The sequence below is a fragment of the Chanodichthys erythropterus genome, chromosome 12, assembly GCF_024489055.1.
Source record: "Chanodichthys erythropterus isolate Z2021 chromosome 12, ASM2448905v1, whole genome shotgun sequence".
Lineage (NCBI taxonomy): Eukaryota > Metazoa > Chordata > Actinopteri > Cypriniformes > Xenocyprididae > Chanodichthys > Chanodichthys erythropterus.
This window is the reverse complement of record NC_090232.1, coordinates 52,649,760-52,670,373: the sequence shown is the minus strand read 5'-3', so window position 1 is coordinate 52,670,373 and position 20,614 is coordinate 52,649,760. Positions and strand designations below refer to the sequence as shown.

The 20,614-nt window shown below is 36.6% G+C and overlaps 1 protein-coding gene across 1 annotated transcript; it reads right to left on the bottom strand.

Moving 5' to 3' along the window:
* Window positions 1-6: 6 nt before the first annotated feature.
* Window positions 7-20,423, bottom strand: LOC137031800 (protein NLRC3-like). The gene is made up of 8 exons (XM_067403071.1): window positions 20,035-20,423; window positions 15,936-16,104; window positions 14,915-15,037; window positions 12,290-14,179; window positions 12,027-12,200; window positions 11,328-11,501; window positions 1,824-1,870; window positions 7-1,724 (listed from the first exon to the last, which is right to left on the bottom strand). The coding sequence occupies exons 2-8, from the start codon at window positions 16,085-16,087 to the stop codon at window positions 1,192-1,194; spliced, it is 3,093 nt and encodes a 1,030-aa protein (XP_067259172.1). The 5' UTR covers window positions 16,088-16,104; window positions 20,035-20,423; the 3' UTR covers window positions 7-1,191.
* Between the last annotated feature and the right edge of the window lie 191 nt (window positions 20,424-20,614).

Here is a 20,614-nt window from a genome sequence, read left to right as displayed (position 1 = left end):
ATATAAAATGTCAAAGTGGCAACAAAACAAAAAACAAACACAAACTCCTCAGTTTTTTAGCTAGCAGACATTTTGCAAAGACAGAATAAAAATGACAACAAAACATAAATTCAATTTTAGTGCAGCAAAAGTTTGTCATTACAGTTATATCAATCATTAAAGGGATAGTTCGCCCAAAAATGAAAATTGATATCATTTACTCATCCTCAAATTGATCCAAACCTGTATATTTATTTTCTACAATAGTAGAAAAAAACAAAAAAAAAACAACAACACAATACCATGGAAGTCAATGGTGCCCCAGATCTGCTTGGTTACAAACATTCTTCAAAATATCTTCATTTGTGTTCAGGAGAACAAAGAAATGTATACAGGTTTGGATTTAGGAGTAAATTATGACAGAATTTTGGGGTGAACTATCCCTTTAAGAAGGGATGTGACCTATAATCAGTTAAACAGAGAGAAAACACATTAACAGTTTGTGACAATCCAGCAATGATGAAAGTGAGTCTGTGGATCCTTTTATAAGATCACACCAAATGAAGAACCAGTTTCTACAGATCATCACCTTTGACTCACTGAAGTCTACACTGACTCACACACATAATAACAGACAATACATGATACCAGTGACCTGCAGACCTTCATAACTGATAACTGAGTAGGGCTGATAAAAATTGGGACAGCAAAAAGATTGAAAATTCAAAAAGTATGAAATGTTCAGAAAAAAGACCCTTTTGCAGCTTATCTAGCTCATGTGAATATATAATATTATAATAATATAATAATATATAATATTATAATAATATATATAATATAACCATTTTACAGTAATTAGCTGTCCTGCTGAATGGAGAGTTTTGGGGTACTTTAGATGATGTGGACCCCCCAAAAAATAAAATGAACACAGTCCAGCAGGGGCAGGGTGGAGGGGGGAGCAATTGAACACAGGTTCAGACCAGGCAATGGAAAAACTATGAAAGCACCCTAAGAAGCATCAGAACTGCCTCACAAAATATTCTGTATTTCCAGTAATTCATTCATATTAGCAAAACAATATATTTAATCTTATCAATTACATCTATGGCAAGACTAATAAGCTTTTATTTTAACTTGCAATTGCACAAACATCACAATTTGAATTAATCACAATAACCTCTTGTGGTCTCTGAGTTTCCTCACAGGAGGATGTTAAATCTGACACAGAGACACTGAAGAATCAGGATAAACCAAAAATCCAGCATAGAGGGGTTCAGTGAATGTGGTGATGAATGTGTGTAAGTGTGTGAGTGTGTGTGTGTCAGAGACGCTGTAGAAGGACAGAGTGCCGGCCGGCACGTCCACATACACTCCTACTCTGTCAGAAGCAGATGAAGATGGGGGAATGTTTGTGCTCTTATTATCATGCCAGACTGAGTAATTATCATCACAACAGTAAATATTCCAGGATTTGTCATTGAGTCCAAACCGACAGTCACTGCCTCCTTTCCTTTTTATTCCTTTATATGCCACTGCTACATGACACTTCTTACTCCGTTCAGCTTCCCAGTAACAGCGTCCAGTCAGACTCTCTCGACTCAGAACCTGCTCATTGTTCTCAAATCTGTCTTGATTATGATCAGGATACGGCTGATGCTCTTTCACATGTGTGATCTTTCTGTTCCCCTCAGACAGGATGAGTTGAGTGTGTGCTGTGTTTGGATCCAGTGTGAGATCACAGGCATCTGAGCACAGAAAGAAAGATCAGAACATCTACAACATCATTAAATATGCATAGGTGCATTTGTTTGTGTGCATGTGTGTTAGAGAGAGGACGGACTTACATTTTCTCAGTCCTGGTGTGATCCTGAGACGTCCTCCATGGTCCAAACTATACAGAGACAAAAACAATATACAATGGACTGATAACTAACATCCAATGAAATAATTTCACTCTTGTAAAAAAGAGCTACAGCAGCAGCGTTTGGAGAAAGATGATTAGGGGTTCATGACATTTACGCATTTGGCAGACGCTTTTATCCAAAGCGACTTACATTGCATTATACTATATATTTGTATCGGAGTATGTGCAATTCCTGGGATCGAACCCATGACCTTGGCATTGCTAGTGCCATGCTCTAACCACTGAGCTACAGGAAAGCTGAAAGCTGAAAGCTGGTTCAAGAACGAAGTGCTGAAACCCTATTGTATTTGTTAGGATTTTTTATTATTTTTCTCGTGGCATAAAACGAATCGTGCAGACCAAACCGTAAGTGCTAGAGACTTGAAACTCTGTCAGATGATAGGACAGAAATCGAGGAGAGGTTGACAGAGTATAAGCCCAATCGGCCAATATGTGGCGCTACAGCAACCAAATGCGCGAAATGGCTCATAACTCCTAAACCATTTGTCCCAGACTCAAGTGTCTTATATTACTGTAATCCTTAGCTCAAAACAAACAAAATGTATCCAATATCATTTCCGGTATGAACATTTTTCCACCATTTTGAATTTTATCCAAAACCTACTTTTGCGAACTAGTCCTAGGTTTTTTGCCCGATCGGAACCAAAGCAGTGCAGAAATGTTCTCTGAATCTGAGTCTGAATATCAAAAGTTATCAAAAAAAGTTGAAATTTTGATTCATGGTCGCCAAGGGGCGCCAAAATGTACAATGAAGGCGGAGCCACTTTTACTAAAATGGCTATAACTCAAGAACGAAATGAGATATTTGCACCAAACTGTGTACGGGCTAAATTTTTGGTCACGATAAAAAAAAGAAAAGCGTCGATTGGCCACTAGGTGGCGCTATGACTTGTAAAAACATGAAAATAGCTGTAACTATGCAACCGTGACTCTAAATTAGGCATGCAGTGTCTTGGTCCAAGGGGGCATGATAGTGTATGAGGACATTGGCGTACCTCAAAAAACATGGCCGCCATCGGCCAATGAAGTTTGAGCACCTATTAGAGGTTATCAGAGGCCGATCGGAACGAAACTTGGTGGGCATGTTCGACTCATGGCCCTAAAGGTCTGTAAGAATTTTGAAAGAAATTGGCCACAAGTTGGCGCTAATGAGTTTTACGCCTCAGTAATCACGTGGTGTTTCAAAGATCCACACAATATGCATACCATTTGATAGATCTCCTCATGCTTAACAACTTTGCCTCAAGAACCAATGCTGTCAATCAAATCCTTCATTAATTATTCGCAAATATATGAAAAAACAACTTTTGCGAACTAGTCCTAGGATTTTTGCCCGATCTGACCAAAACCAGTGTAGGACCATTCTATGGACTCTCTAGATCAATAATTATCAAAAAAAGTTGAACTTTACCCTTTGGATCACTATAACAGGGTCATTTAGAAAATGGAAGAAGCACGCCAAATTTTGTGTAGATCGGACCATAGGTGGTAATTGTGAAAAAACGGGGAAAAAAAACATGTTTTTAAGGGTTTTAGATGTCGTTAGACTCCTGAATCCTTGCCGAGTTTAACAGTACCAAACATAGTAGGTTTTGCCTTATGGTTTGTGCTACGTTGTGATTTAGCGCTTAACCCTCTACCGCACGCATTATGATAAATCTATAAAAAAAAATATTTGACTCTTTTTCTTTTCTTAGAATGGCTTAACTTAAAGTGCTGTAAAAAAATTTTTGGAAAAAAATATTATTTTAAGGTACTTTATGATATGTTGCCATATGGCAACAACGTACAATAGTGGAAATAACTTAGAATAAGTGTAAGTGTATATAGTTAATATTTTTCCTCAGAAATGTTGTTTGTATTGAATCAATTGGTGCTATTATAAGCTTTAGCAGTAATTATAAACAATACCTTATACTTATTTTCCAACATCTTGTGCTTTTCCATTCTCTTTTGCTGAATAGTGCTTTATATTCTTTAAATTTCATTACATTTTTCATGAATATTATTTAAATTGCAAATGTAGACAGTTAAAAACAAATCTAATACTGTTCATCATGTATCATAAAACATTGACATAAAACCAAAAACATTGCAGTTCATGAAAATTCAACATTATGCAATCTTATGAGAGGAAGGTTATGAACATGAACCCCCCATAATCCTTGAAACTTCACCTTTTTTCTGTATGAAACTTCAAAAAGCATTTTTTTTTTCAGAGGGGAGGCACATGTACACATCACATTTGGTGCTCTTCACCCTAACAATAAACTTACATCCACTTACACCTGCCTTTTTGAGACTCAATGGTAGGACAGTGGTAGGTCTGGACCAGTATCACTGGCTGTGATGGCAGATCTCTGATATGATTTAATCCATAATACAAATGCCATGGCAGTCCTTAACATACGACTAATCAACATTATATCACTAGCATTAATGTTTTTATTGTTATAGCTTAACAGACTGCAGCTAACTTTTGCTAGCTATCTAACCTATTATAATAATGTCATTCCATTATTGTGCAGTGTTGCCATATGGCAACACAGACATTTTCTCGATTTACCAAAAACTAATTTCATAAAAACTTTGAGTGGTGAATATGTCATCATACCTTACCTGAGATGATGTTAACTTTTTTTTGTGAATGTGACATGTGCGGGTCCTTGTTTGTTACTAACGTTTTAGTTTGCTTTCAGCAACTACCGACAAGAGACGGCAGTCTGTCAGATATCGCGTCACAGAAAAAAAATTGCATGTCATGTGACTTAACCAAAGCACATCATTGGCTAAACTAAGGTCTTCTCTTACCAAAAAAAAAACTAGAATGTTCTCTTAAAGAGACGGTGGCAAGGAAATGAACACAAAGAGTATGTTGCCATATGGCAACACTATGCGGTAGAGGGTTAAACTTTTGCGAATATCTTCGAAACCATTGGTCCAATCGAGACGAAACCACCATAAGAAACACGGAACCTAAGTTGGTTTACTATATGTTAAAGCCCAAATGTCAAAATTTTGATAGGAAGTGGCAAAAAAAATCCAATCAAAGTCTTTGAAAAGCTGAGAAAATTGTGTTTCTAATAAAAGACTACATCTGGATCAGATTCAGAAGCTTGATCAGAGCACAGATGCAGATCACTTCCATCAAGACCCCGAAAGCTCCACAGTCCTTTATCACTTCCTATGTCGACATTTCACTCATAACATTAGGCAGTTGTCATTTACAGTGGGTACGGAAAGTATTCAGACCCCCTTAAATTTTTCACTCTTTGTTATATTGCAGCCATTTGCTAAAATCATTTAAGTTAATTTTTTTCCTCATTAATGTACACACAGCACCCCATATTGACAGAAAAACACAGAATTGTTGACATTTTTGCAGATTTATTAAAAAAGAAAAACTGAAATATCACATGGTCCTAAGTATTCAGACCCTTTGCTGTGACACTCATATATTTAACTCAGGTGCTGTCCATTTCTTCTGATCATCCTTGAGATGGTTATACACCTTCATTTGAGTCCAGCTGTGTTTGATTATACTGATTGGACTTGATTAGGAAAGCCACACACCTGTCTATATAAGACCTTACAGCTCACAGTGCATGTCAGAGCAAATGAGAATCAAGAGGTCAAAGGAACTGCCTGAAGAGCTCAGAGACAGAATTGTGGCAAGGCACAGATCTGGCCAAGGTTACAAAAAAATTTCTGCTGCACTTAAGGTTCCTAAGAGCACAGTGGCCTCCATAATCCTTAAATCGAAGACGTTTGGGACGACCAGAACCCTTCCTAGAGCTGGCCGTCCGGCCAAACTGAGCTATCGGGGGAGAAGAGCCTTGGTGAGAGAGGTAAAGAAGAACCCAAAGATCACTGTGGCTGAGCTCCAGAGATGCAGTCGGGAGATGGGAGAAAGTTGTAGAAAGTCAACCATCACTGCAGCCCTCCACCAGTCGGGGCTTTATGGCAGAGTGGCCCGATGGAAGCCTCTCCTCAGTGCAAGACACATGAAAGCCCGCATGGAGTTTGCTAAAAAACACCTGAAGGACTCCAAGATGGTGAGAAATAAGATTCTCTGGTCTGATGAGACCAAGATAGAACTTTTTGGCCTTAATTCTAAGCGGTATGTGTGGAGAAAACCAGGCACTGCTCATCACCTGTCCAATACAGTCCCAACAGTGAAGCATGGTGGTGGCAGCATCATGCTGTGGGGGTGTTTTTCAGCTGCAGGGACAGGACGACTGGTTGCAATCGAGGGAAAGATGAACGCGGCCAAGTACAGGGATATCCTGGACGAAAACCTTCTCCAGAGTGCTCAGGACCTCAGACTGGGCCGAAGGTTTATCTTCCAACAAGACAATGACCCTAAGCACACAGCTAAAATAACGGAGGAGTGGCTTCACAACAACTCTGTGACTGTTCTTGAATGGCCCAGCCAGAGCCCTGACTTAAACCCAATTGAGCATCTCTGGAGAGACCTAAAAATGGCTGTCCACCAACGTTTACCATCCAACCTGACAGAACTGGAGAGGATCTGCAAGGAGGAATGGCAGAGGAGCCCCAAATCCAGGTGTGAAAAACTTGTTGCATCTTTCCCAAAAAGACTCATCCCAGATAGCAACACTGTGTCGGCCCAAATCCGGCCCACATCTGGCACATGCGGAATGATGATCTGGCCCACATGTGGCAGGAATGATGGCACTTGGGCGGACCGCTCCTGTTTGCCAGATCTGGACCACAAGCAGGCCACAAAAATGCCAAATGTCAGCCAAGAGCAAAGAACTGGACCTTATCTGATCCACAAAATATTTATATATTATTTATAGAGTCATTTCAACATTAACAAGCCTGTTTTCAAGCAGAATCACTGAGGGAAAGAAGAAAAAAAGAGATGAGCAGAAACACAAGAACTACAACTGACTTCAGTCACAGCCTTAGAGGAAATCAACTAAAGATAAAAGACATTAAATCTCTGAAGATCTGATTAAACAACTCCACAAACAGCATTACCAGCTTCACTTATTACTAACCAGACTGACTTTATTTCTGTCACACGTCTACAGAAGCTCTTATTGAGAATTAACAGGTTTAACTCGTTTGTTACATTTGAGGTTACCATGATGGTGATTGATATTTCCATTAGTTGGCCTCTTAACTTTATACATATATAACTGTCTTTTCTGACTGCTGTGATAGTGTGTTTACCAAACACATTAGCAGCAGCAATAAAAATTGAAATGAGATCAGGTGTTGGCTGTTAGCCGTTGGTGATTTAACTAATCAATGATGTTGTTTAGATGAAAAAAAAATCTTTTGCGGCATTAATACACTAACATTACAAACCCTGTGTTTCTGTGACATGAGCTTGAGCTGTATTGCAGAAATAATATAAATATATAAATATATATATATATATATATTTTTTTTTTTTTTTTATATATATATATATATATTTTTTTTTTTTTTTTTTTTTTTTTTTTTTAAAACGTACTTTGAGATGACACACTAAGACATCAAGAATCAGCACATGAATCTCAACTATGGTGACAATCAAAAGCATCATGTAGCCGCAATGCATGCTGGGTACTATAGTACAAAACTCCCAGAATGCATCAGAGCATTATGCAGCTAATATGATTGTCTAAATATTTTGTTTATTGTCACCATCATTGAGATTCATATGCTGATTACTGATATCTGTGTTTGTCAACATAGTTTTCCTTCTTGTGTTTTTATTTATTTTCATCTTCTAAGTGATTTCTGCAAAACATCTGGATTTCATTTTGCAGTAACATTTATATTCGATTATTATTACTTCAGTGAAGCAGGCTATTTGATAGCTAATTGTTGGACACAGTGTTGTTCACAGGCTATATGATGATTACAAAATCATCAATAGTTAACAATGATCACATGATCATGCTTCAGTTTTGTGTTTGACAGAAACACTACCACAGTAGCCAAAGAAAACAAATATATATGTTAAAAGTTAAGAGGCCAACTAATGGAAACATCAATCACCATCATGGTAACCTGAAATGAAACCAACATGAGAGTTAAACTTCTGTTAATTCTCAGCAGGAACTTCTGTAGACATGTGACAGAAATAAAGTCAGTCTGGTTAGTAATAAGTGAAGCTGGTAATGCTGTTTGTGGAGTTGTTTAATCAGATCTTCAGAGATTTCATGTCTTTTATCTTTAGTTGATTTCCTCTAAGGCTGTGGCTGAAGTCAGTTGTAGTTCTTGTGTTTCTGCTCATCTCTTTTTTTCTGTTTCCTTCTTTCCTTCAGTGATTCTGCTTGATAACAGGATTGTTAATGCTGAGATGACTCTATTAATAATATATAAATATTTTGTGGATCAGATAAGGTCCAGTTCTTTGCTCTTGGCTGACATTTGGCATTTCTATGGCCTGCTTGTGGTCCAGATCTGGCAAACAGGAGCGGTCCACCCAAGTGCCATCATTCCTGCCACATGTGGGCCAGATCATCATTCCGCATGTGCCAGATGTGGGCCGGATTTGGGCCGACACAAAGTTGCTATCTGGGATGAGGCTGTCAACTTCCTACCCCTACTTCCAGGAAGCATAGTGAAGGCAAACCCTCCCAAAGAAAAGTAATTTTCATGTTAACATTAGAAATTTTTTGTTGACATATATATATCTACGTAATCATGAGGGTCTCTAGAATCATCCAAACAAAACAAATCTTACAAGAGATCTATAGTTTTTTGTATACTTAGTCAAAAGTCCAAGCGGCAACTATAGTAAATGACTTGTAAGTACATATATAATGGGGAAATGGGGTATACTGTGTTTAATGGGTTAATAAATCAAGGTTATTGGTCTTGTTTAGTGCTTTTTGCTTTCATAATATTTTATATTGTTATATATTATATATTGTTATTTGTTAATTAATTAATTTTTTAATTAATTAATTTTTTGTTTGTTTGTTATATGTGACCCTGGACTACAAAACCGTTCATAAGGGTCAATTCTTTGAAATTAAGATTTATACATCATCTGAAAGGTGAATATATATAAGCTTTCCATTGATGTATGGTTTGTTAGGATAGGACATTTGGCCGAGACTCAACTATTTGAAAATCTGTAATCTGAAGGTGCAAAAAAATTGAAATATTGAGATAATTGCCTTAAAGTTGTCCAAATTAAGCCCTTAGCAATGTATATCCATTCACAAAAATAATTTTTTATATATTTACAGTAGAAAATTTACAAAATATCTTCACAGAACATGATCTTTACTTTATATCCTAATGATTTTTGCCATAAAAGAAAAAAAAATAATAATAATTTTGACCCAAACAATGTATTGTTTGCTATAGCTACCAATATACCCATGCGACTTCTGACTGGCTTTGTGGTCCAGGGTCACATATAGATGTATTTTTTTCAAATTAATGATGTAATTTAACTTTTTTGATTCACAATGCTCTGTTAGAGCAACTTAATGGCTGGACTTTGTTCGGCACTATGTTCCACCACTTTAAGACTAATGGATTTGTTGTTTGTTGTGTTTTCATATTCAAGAAATTATAAGCTAGATGCAACTTTTTTGTGTTCACATTGAATGTTCTTCGACTTTGATTGATCTGTTGATCTGTTGAAAGCAGTTATTTTGAGTTAGATGCATAAATGTTATCCTCCTATTCAAATTTTACATTGAGGGGTGCATACAACATATTTGCCCACCGGCAACTATAGTTGCCGCACATTCAAACACGTTTTTTAAGAAAAAAAAAACAAAAACCTGGGAAAAATAAATGCAGAACATGTTCACATAGGACACTATTAACAGGACTATATGCATGAAACCATTCAGAAAAATTTGGGCACAAATGGGTTAATGAGGAAAAAAATGAACTTAAATGATTTTAGCAAATGGCTGCAATATAACAAAGAGTGAAAAATTTAAGGGGGTCTGAATACTTTCCGTACCCACTGTATATGCTGTTTATTGCTTATTATTGCATTATTTTTCATATGCATCTGCTTACATGTGAAAATCACTCGTTTCTACATCTTCACCTGTGCTTTGATCTGGAGAGTCTGTACTTGTTCAGGAGATGTGTAATAGTGAAAATATGGAAAGCCATTAAATCTTGTCTTTGTCAGGGAAGCGATGAGATAACTCGTCAATAACGGGGAAAGAGCTAATGACAGACAGCATTAGGCTACAGTGTCTGTGGTCAATAAAAAGATTATAAAGTTTAAAGTCTTCAGAGCCATCACTTCAGGTTAACACATTTTCTTTGTTTGTACAAGATCAGTAAAATAGCCTCATTAATATAAAGCTCATACTCATACAATATATGCTGTGGCAGTCATGTGTTTCTGTATGTTTTGTGGTTGATAGTCTATAAGTAACAATACACTTACAATTAAAGTTAATTATAAATCACAAAATGTATAGCACTATCTAGCCTACACATTCAGCTCTCTCTGCTCGTCTGTTGACTATAGTGCAGTTATGACACTTTAATAGCTTTTATGATAAAGTTTTATTTCTCATTATCTCGACATAAGTTGTTTTCTCGTGATCTGAACATTAAAAAACCTAGTTGTGATCATGAGAAAACAAAAAATAAAAAATAATAATGAATGGCCTCCTAGGTTTCCATACTTGTGAAAGCACCCTAAGAACCATTATGCTGCATTCACATGGGGCCTCGGCATTAACGCTTCTCATTTAATTCGAATGGGTGACGCCATGCGTTGCCGAACTGAATTGTGGGTTCCGTGGCGTCGCTTCACTTCGTTGTTCACAGCAGAAGTTGAAGATTTCTCAACTTTTCAAGCACCAACGCAGGGGTCAGCCAATCTGATCACAGATGCTAGCCAATTGCGTTCATGCAACACCGGAAAGTAATGTGATTGGCTGTTATGACTATAACGGTCGCGTTAGCTCAAGCTTCAGACACTCCCTCCATCAAGCGTTGATGCCAACGCCCCGTGTGAATGCAGCATAATGGTTCATCAGAACTGCTTCAGAAAATATTCTGAATTTCCAGTACTTCATATTAGCAAAACAATACATAATTTTATTCTGGTGCTCTGTCTGTGTGCAAGATACTGGCACGCATCTTTCTGTGAGCCATGTGTCACATAGACAGAAAAATCACAAATAGCGCCTTCTCTTTTGTCTTGTGGTGCTTGAATGATTTAAAAGCATCTGAATGAATAAGAGCCTGATCATATAATGTAACGGTAGCCAAAGTATGACTGAGAAAAAGTTATGCTGCAGTCATTGAGTTAAATTTTTTTTAACACATTAAACAAATTAAAAATAACTCAAATGTGTTAATGTATTAACATAGCATTAATAATATACACAAAAACAATTTCTTAACAAAAGATTAGTCCAATATGACCCAAATCACATACAGACATCACAATTACCCCACATACTTGAGTATCTGCAGTGAGCAGTTTGGATCCTTCAGTTTGTCGTGGAGCAGCTGGACTCCTGATTGTCCTGGGTGATTGTAGCTCAGATCCATCTCTCTCAGGTGTGAGGGGTTTGAACTCAGAGCTGAAGACACATAACCACAGCCTTCCTCTGTCACCATACAGCCTGACAACCTGTAGATGGACACACACACACACACACACACACACACACACACACACGTATATACATAAACTAAATATTTTGTGTGGCTTCCTTTGGCCTTGATAAATGGTTGCATTCTTGCTGGCATTGTTTTCATGTAGTTTTCCAGAGTCTCTGTTGTTACTGACTGTATTTTGGCACCTGAATAAAAATTAAAGTGCTTACTATTTTTTTCTGCTATTCTTATAAAACAGATCTGCTTGGTTACATTCTTACAAAAATCTTCCTTTGTGTACAACAGAACAAAGAAATGTATACAGGTTTGGAACAACATGAGGGTCAGTAAATGACAGGATTTTCATTTTTGGGTGAACTATCCCTTTAACATCCAAGTTTATAAAGAGAAAATGAATGTAATCTTCAAAACTGGGGTAGCCAACCCTAACATCTGTATCTGGACTCCAACAGATAAAAGTCAGGGATTAATAAACACCTTGATCAGGAATCCAGAGATAAGACATATATATATAAAAAAAAAAAATACTACTACACACCTCAGTATCTCCAGCTGACAGTTTGGACTCTTCAGTCCATTAGAGAGCAGCTTCACTCCAGAATCCTGCAGGTCATTGTTACTCAGGTCTAGCTCTCTCAGGACACAGTTTGAGGATTGAAAAGCTGATGACACAATTTCACAATCCTGAGCAGTGAGATTACAGCCAGCAAGACTATGGGAGAAATATGTAGTTGAACAAGTTAGCGTTACTACAGAGAAATTTATTTGTTTATTGTAAATATTCAAAATGTAAACACTCACAGGGCTTTTGTGCAGTTGATCACAGCTGGTATCAGTCTTCTTCTCCCCTCATCTGATGTGTTGTATTTCTTTAGGTCCAGCGCATCCAGCGGCTCCTCTGACATCTGAAGCATGTAGGCGATTGTTGAGCAGTGGGCAGGAGAGAGTTTCTTCTCTAAGTGTTTGTCTGATTTCACAAACTCCTGAATCTCTCTGGACAGAGTTTGATCTTTCACTTCCAGCAGACAGAGGAACAGATTGATGGATCTTTCAGTGGAGAGTCCATGTCCATCTTTGATCTTCTCTTTAATGTACTGTGTGGTTTCTCTGATGCTCTCTGAGCTGTTCTCTGTGTGTGTCAGAAGATCCTGTAAGAGTCTCTGATTGGACTCCAGTGAGATGCCCAGCAGGAACCGCAGGAACAGATCCAGGTGTCCGTTCTCACTCTTAAGAGCTTTATCTGTTGCATCTCTATGCAGATTATGCATCACATCACAAAACTGCAATCTGTCAACATTTTTTGTTACATAATAGTAAAACACATAGAAAGCAGCAAGAAACTCCTGAACGCTCAGATGAATGAAGCTGTAAACTTTCCTCTGATGAATCACAGATTCCTCCTTAAAGATCTCAGTGCAAATCCCAGAATACACTGAGGCGTCAGTGACGTCTATGCCACTCTCTCTCAGGTCCTCCTCATATAACATCACATTGCCCTTCATCAGCTGTTTGAAAGCCACTTCAGCAAGTTTCACAATCACTTCTCTGTTGGACTGCAGGAGTTTCTCTGGATCTCCCTCTTCATACTTCTGATTCCTCATGTTGATCTGAATCAGCAGGAAGTGGATGTACATTTCAGTCAGAGTTTGAGGGATTTCTGCACTCAGATCTTCTTTCAGGAGCTTCTGAAGCACAGTGGATGAGATCCAGCAGAAGACGGGTATGTAGCACATGATGTGGAGGCTTCTGGCTCTTCTGATGCGTGAGATGATTCTGCTGGCTTGATGCTCGTCACTGATTCTCTTCCTGAAATATTCCTCCTTCTGAGGCTCAGTGAATCCCTGAATTTCTGTCAGACGGTTGATGTATTCAGAGGGGATCTGATTGGCTGCTGCTGGTCTGGAGGTGATCCAGATGAGAGCAGAGGGAAGCAGCTCTCCTTTCATGAGGTTTGACATCAACACACCCACTGATGAAGTCTCAGTCACATCAGAAACTTTCTGAGTGTCTGAAAACATCAGTGTCATTCTGCTTTCATCCAGACCATCAAAGATGAACACAACTTTACACTCCTCATAAATCTTTGATTCCATATCATGAAGTTCAGGATGAAAGTCCAACAGAAGTCTGTGAAGACTGTACTGATGATCTCGGATCAAGTTCAGCTCTCGAAATGAAAGCACAAACATGAAATCTACATCCTGATTGGCTTTTCCCTCAACCCAGTCCAGAATGAACTTCTGCACAGAGACGGTTTTTCCGATTCCAGCGATGCCTTTAGTAAGAACAGTCTTGATTTGGTCTTTCTCCTCACATCCTGGTTCAGGTGAGGCTTTAAAGATGTCATTGCAGTCGATTGGAGTGTCTTGTGAGTGTTGTGTTCTGGCTGATTTCTCCATCTGTAAAACCTCATGTTCTTCATTCACTCCTTCTCTCTCTCCCTCTATGATGTAGAGCTGTGTGTAGATCCTGTTCAGGAGGGTTTCATTCTCTTGGAATTTGTTTCCCTCAAATAATCTCTCATACTTGTTCTTCATGCTGGTTTTGTGCTGGTCTTTGACTCTCTGCAGTTCTTCAGTCTCCAGTGTGTGTACTGGCAGGACTGCTTCAGTTTTGTTCTGCCTGATGTGAGACTGATAGTGTGATGTAGATGACGGCATAGATCTGATCAGTTCATGTACCTCTTTCCTGCTGAAAAAATAAAAGAGCAGCAAAAATGACAATGGCAGTGATTATTATGACCATCAGAAATATCAGGGATATATTAAATGGTATTACATTGAGTTTCTTAAATCATTTTAACTCTTTCCCTGACCATTTTTTCACAAAAATGTAATGGCCCCCAGAATATTTTGTTTAATGAAAATCTGAATTTCCAATATACCAAAAGAAAGAACAGAACCTCTGCTTTAAAAAAACAAAACAAAACAAAAAAAACATCTAGTTTTAATGCATTTTTTTTTATCAACACTTGAATGTTGTTTCATAAAAATAAAAAATAAAAAAACATTTTAAGCAAAAAGCTAATAAAATTGTGTTTTTGTCAAAGACTAAGTTTGGATTGAATTTGGTACAATGATCAAAACACAGAAGGAGTAGCTCAATTCTATAAACATCCCCAATGCTTTCACAGACCTGTTGCACAATTTAAAATTGTGTTTATTGTAAATGATTGCATTATTTTTCGTATGCATCTGTTTACATATGAGATCGCTCGTTTCTGCATCTTATTTGTCTATGTTTTGATTTGGAGATACTGTATTAATTTAGAAAATGTGTGATAGCGCTCCATAGAATATTACAGTGAAAACATAAAAAAACGGTAAAACCTTGTCAGTGGTGGGGAAGCGTTTTCACATAAAAGACGAGATAACTCATTATCTGACATGCACTACAGTACATTAGCAAACAACTGTTTATACTAACTGAGGTTCAGAGGTTTCTGGTCCATCACTGAATGTAACAGGTTGCTTCATTGATCTGTTACTCTTCAGAGACACACCGCTGGGTTCTGGAGACTCTGATCTCTGTCTCACTCTTCTGCTCATACTAACAACACACAGACACAGACACACACACACACACACACACACACATGTTTGTTTTTGTGAATTGTGGGGACTTTCCATAGACTTCAATGCATTTTACACTGAACAAACTGTACATTCTATCCCCCTACCCTGCCCCTACCCCTAAACCTAACCCTCACAGGAAACTGTGCAAACTTTTACTTTTTCACAAAAACTCATTCTATATGATTTATAAACCCATTTACATTGTGGGGACCGCTGGCTGGTCCCCACGATGTAGGTGAACTCAGGTTTATATTACATCATGGGGACATTTGGTCCCCACAATGTAATATAAACAAAAGCACACACACACACACACACACACACACACACAGACACACACACACAAAAAAAAAAAAAAAAAAAAAATAGAGAACTAGCTATATTATAACTTGAATTCACCAAACATTTACACTTATTTATAAATTTAGCAGATGTTTTTCATACAAAACCATTTACAAATAAGGAATATGATAAACACTTCATCTAGTGGAGACAGTAACATAAGAATTGTTGCAATACAAAGTTCCAAAAACTGACATGCTAGAAAAGAGATGAAGGTTAGAAAAATGTGAAAGAATAGAAAAAAACATTTTTTGTTTTTAAATTATACATTACTAGAAAGAGAGAGATTGTTGTTTAACAGGATTTAGCCAAGTGCTCACAGAGAAGTCTTTAGACATTTCTTGAAAACTGCAAGCAACTCATCCATTTGTGAATGCTGGGAAGAACATTCCACCAGTGAGGAGCAATGATAGTGAAAGATCAGGAAAGTTATTTTGTGCTTCTCTGTGATGGTAACACCACTCACACACTGAACTGTAAATCAATTTGTATAAAAGCATCTGTCAGTGCTAAAATGGCCAGTGTCTAACCTGGGGTCAGAGGTCACTGTCGCATGGCTGAATTCAGGGGGATCTTTCTTCTTGGATTGATCACTCCTCTTAGACACACAGCTTGATCCAGGAGATGGAGAACTCATTTCAGAGGCAGTGTCTTCAACTTCTCTCTCATTTGGGAGACTCATTTCAGTGTTCTCCTACTCTAATTTGCCAAAAGAGCATGGAGAAACTGATTTCAGACCTTTTATGTGGAAACACAGTGTTAAATTCTGTAGTACAATTATACAATATACAACAAAGTATAAAGCTACAACGTTAGTACAGTCTTAATCTGGATGACAATGCAATCTAATTACCTTTTATATAGTTACCACTGTATAAAGTGTCTATATAATCTACTATATGTAAATTTATCCACATAGCATAGTACTACTAATGTTATATACATGTAAGAGTGATGAAAAAACATGCATGAATGAGAAAATAAAGAGTGGGATGTGACTGACACACATTCTTCTGAAGAAACCTTTGTTTCTGTAGTAGAAAAATTGTTCTTTAGTTTGGGGATCTTTAGGGTTCCTTGTCCACTTTCTTGATTTTGGCTTTTATAAACAAATTTTATTTTACTTCAAGGGATAGTACACCCAAAAATGCCCATTGACTTCCATAGTATAGTGAAAAATATTATGGAAGTCAATGGGGGACCAGCAACTGCTTATTACATAATTTTCATTTTTGGGTAAACTATACCTTTAAAGGTAGAGGAGGCAATTTACTTGTTGTTATAGTGGTTGAAACTCTCTTCACATCCTGATGGCAATTTAATAATATAAGCAGTCTAAATATTAATAAATGTACATATATCTTCTGTGGAAGTCTCAAGACCAAAAAAATGGTCACCCAATCATTGCATTCAGTCCGAATGCAATTATAGAATTTCCTACCTGCCTGTCAGTAACACATTACAATAATGTTTATTAATTAACATGAAATGAACTGCACTGCTACAACATTTATTAATTTGTGTTGTTGTTAAATTCAATATTTACTAATACCAGTGTTTCCCACACATTGATTTATTTACCACAGATAGCCATTCATTTATGATCCGATGCTTCCTGAAGCAGTGTTTTGAAATCAGCTATCACTAAATAAGTCGTTATTTTGTTTTTTTTGGCGCACCAAAAATATTCTCGTTGCTTTAGAATATTAATATTAAACCACTGTACTCACATGAACTGATTTAAATATGTTTTTAGTACATTAATGGATCTTGAGAGAGGAAATGTCATTGCTGGCTATGAAGGCCTCACGGAGCCATCGGATTTCAACCAAAATATCTTAATTTGTTTTTTCCGAAGATGAATGAAGGTCTTACAGGTGTGGAACGACATGAGGGTGAGTAATAAATGACAGAATTTTCATTTTTGGGTGAACTAACCCTTTAACTCTGAGCATCACACAAAAAAAAGTTTTTTGTTGTCACAATTGTTGAGGTTCATACGCTGATTCATGAGGTCTGTAATTCATGACATTTAAAAGACACTGCTAAAAACTCTGTATAATGAATTTTAAAATCAAAACATTTGACTATCATAACAACAGAGACAAATAATGCCAAACTAACAGTTAACACTCTGAGTTTAGACTTAGACTTAGACTTAGTATCAATGAATAAGGACACTCCAGGATGATTGAATCACCAATTAAAACAAACACATTTATCTGATCAGAATTTCTCTCACAATTTTTGCAGTAACAAGCAAGTTTTAGAAACACGGTTAAACCAGCAAAAAAAAAAAAAAAATCAAAAAAAAAAATCTGAAAAAGTCAAGAATTAAGAGCCCATTAAAGCAAATGCTCACCTCAACAGCGACTTCAAACTTTATAATTTTCAATTAAACATCAACATCTAAACCTCTGTTAATTCTCATTAAGAAGTTTTGTATGGAAGAAATAAAGTAATACTGGTTTGAAATAAATGTGATTGCTGAGATCTAGAGCAGTGCTTCTCTAACCTGTCCTGGAGGAGCACCAGCCCTGAACATCTTCTACGTCTCTCTATATCTGACACATCCAGTCTCTACTAATGAGATCATGAGTTATATCAGATGTGATAGTTAAAAATTAGATAATGAATATTAAAGGAATATAAATTATGATATTTTTCTTTGTCTCAGAAAAAAAGATGCTGCAAAGAAAATTAGCAGAATAAGAACCAAATCTTTGTATAGAAATTATGATATTTTTGTCTAAAATCTTATAGGAATGGTTCCAAAATATGATAGGAATTCTGTACAGTTTTCTTTCTGGAATCCTTTATGACTTCTTGAAAAGAGCATGGTGTCAAGGACGTCACCTGGTAATGTTCCCAGAATGTTTAGAGATGGTCACGATGTGGAGTTCTTTTAAGGTTTGGGGAAGTCATTTGGTGGACCTTCAGGGAACATTCAGGATGTTCTGGGAATGTTTAGGGGACTATTACTATAGGACATTCTGTTAACTTCCCAAATGTCCTCTTTGTAACATGTGACCATAAACTGACCAAAATTGAATGTCCCCTTAAAGTATTATAAGGAAACTTGAACTGCAGCACTTTCATTTCCAAAAGAGGACGTTTTAGAAACAAAGGTTCAGAATGTTCAGAACTTTTAGGGAACTTTGCGCAAAGTCACAAGAATGTCCCCTTTTACGTGGGTTAGACCTCAATTGTGTATTTCCACTTAGACAGACACTGTCACATGCCTAAACCACACCATCTGCAAAGAGGAACTGACACTCAGTCACAATAAAATACACACACAAAATGTTTGTGCAGATATTTATTTATATATATATTTATTTTCAATATTCAGTTATGAGTATGTATTACCTTTTTATGTAAAATCCTACAAATAAATTAGGTAGACTGAGTTGTGAAAAAAAAAGTATAATATAAAAATGTTCTTTGTAGCATAATACAAAAGTAAGTGTTAATCCACTCTAAATTCATGAAGACGTTGCCTTTGGGGTTACAATGAACTGTAATCTGGAACTATTCAGAACTATTTTTCAACATTAAGAAAGCTCAAGCTAAAGTTCAGTGCAATTCAAGTTAAACTCAATACAGTTTAACTTGATGTCACAGGATCTAGAAATATTTGTATATAAAACAATTGCACATTATGTTTTTCCTAATTATTTTTATAATGTTATATATAACAAAGATCCGATGAAATCTGAGATCTGCACTGTAAAAAATGACCGTGATTTTAACAGTAAAAACTGTAAAAATGCTGCGGTGAAAAACTGTCAATTGGTTTACAGAAAGTTTCTGTACTATATACGGTGAATAACTGTAATAGATCTAACGGTACATTTAATGTAATTTTATGGTAAAATACCATTAAATTCACAGTTTTTGGAAGTGAAAAATAACAATTCATTGTAAAATTTACAGTGAAAAACCGTAAATTGACATTCCCACAATTCCCTGCGTGACACTTCACATTTTATATATTTTCATTGAAATAACTCTGTTTCTTCTTAGTTTTTCTCATTTTTTTTCTAATCAGTTATGTACATTAGGGTTTTATGTTACATCTAATGTTGTTAAATTAATGTTTATTGCATTTTTAAAATTTCATGCATGTTACCATGATGGTGTTTAGTGTGTGTGTGAATGACACTGTGTGCTCCTTCTATATATTAGGGTTGTCCTCCTCAGCTTGTGGAAAAGCTGCTTGTGATGAAATTTGATTCATCATGTGACTCTTATCACCACTGTGTTTGGTGACTGTCAGTGTATTATAAAGGTACAAAACAGATATTAGTACTTCATTAGGTTGGTAAATTAACATTATATCAGTTAATGAAATACGTTATTTTACCGTAAATTTAACAAAAAATTTTTACGTTGCTTCTGTATTTTTTACGGTAAAGTTCTGGAAACCACAGCTGCCGGTTTTTTACTGTAAATTTTACTGGGATTTTTGAGTAAATATCCAAGTTTCACTTTAGTTGTTTAGTTTTTTTTGTTTGTTTTGTTTGTAATTTTGATCAGAGCTATTAACTGTCAAAATATAATAATCAATGTTTGAATTCCCAATTTTTATATGACTATGTTTACACGAAGAAAAAGTTTTGAACTTACCAAAGAATATGCAGCTGTTTAAATATCCAGTGTTAACATGTTTAAAGCCTCAGAACAGAATCACTTCTCTGTCTTCTTCTTTCACTTTTGTTTCTAGGGTGGAATCTAAACACAGAAGGACACTGCAGGAAGGGGATGCAACATAAATGGCCATTCCAGATAATGAGAAAAAGAAAAAGAAAAAACATTGTTTATCTGTCCCTTGATCAAGTGTTTTCCAGACATTCACATTATAAGGCAAAAAATTGCTCCAACCACAGAGCCATGTGTAACAGTCATAGCATTCTTGGATGCTGGGGTGAAATGTCTGGTGCCTGGATACAGGACCTAAATGAAACCAGGAGAAAGCCACAGGGAAGTTGATGCAGTGCTGATATCTAGAGGGACTGGCACTTGAAAGCAAGACCGAGATGAATTCATGTTAATATAAAATTATGTTTTATCCTTAGACAAACACAAATGTGACTCACTGTAGGTAAGGCATTCTGAGTTGAAGTTCTGACACCTTACTAGACAGGTGGTGGCTTGTCTGAACAGAGTCACCTTTCAAATCTCTGAAAATTTGAACTATATGTGTATA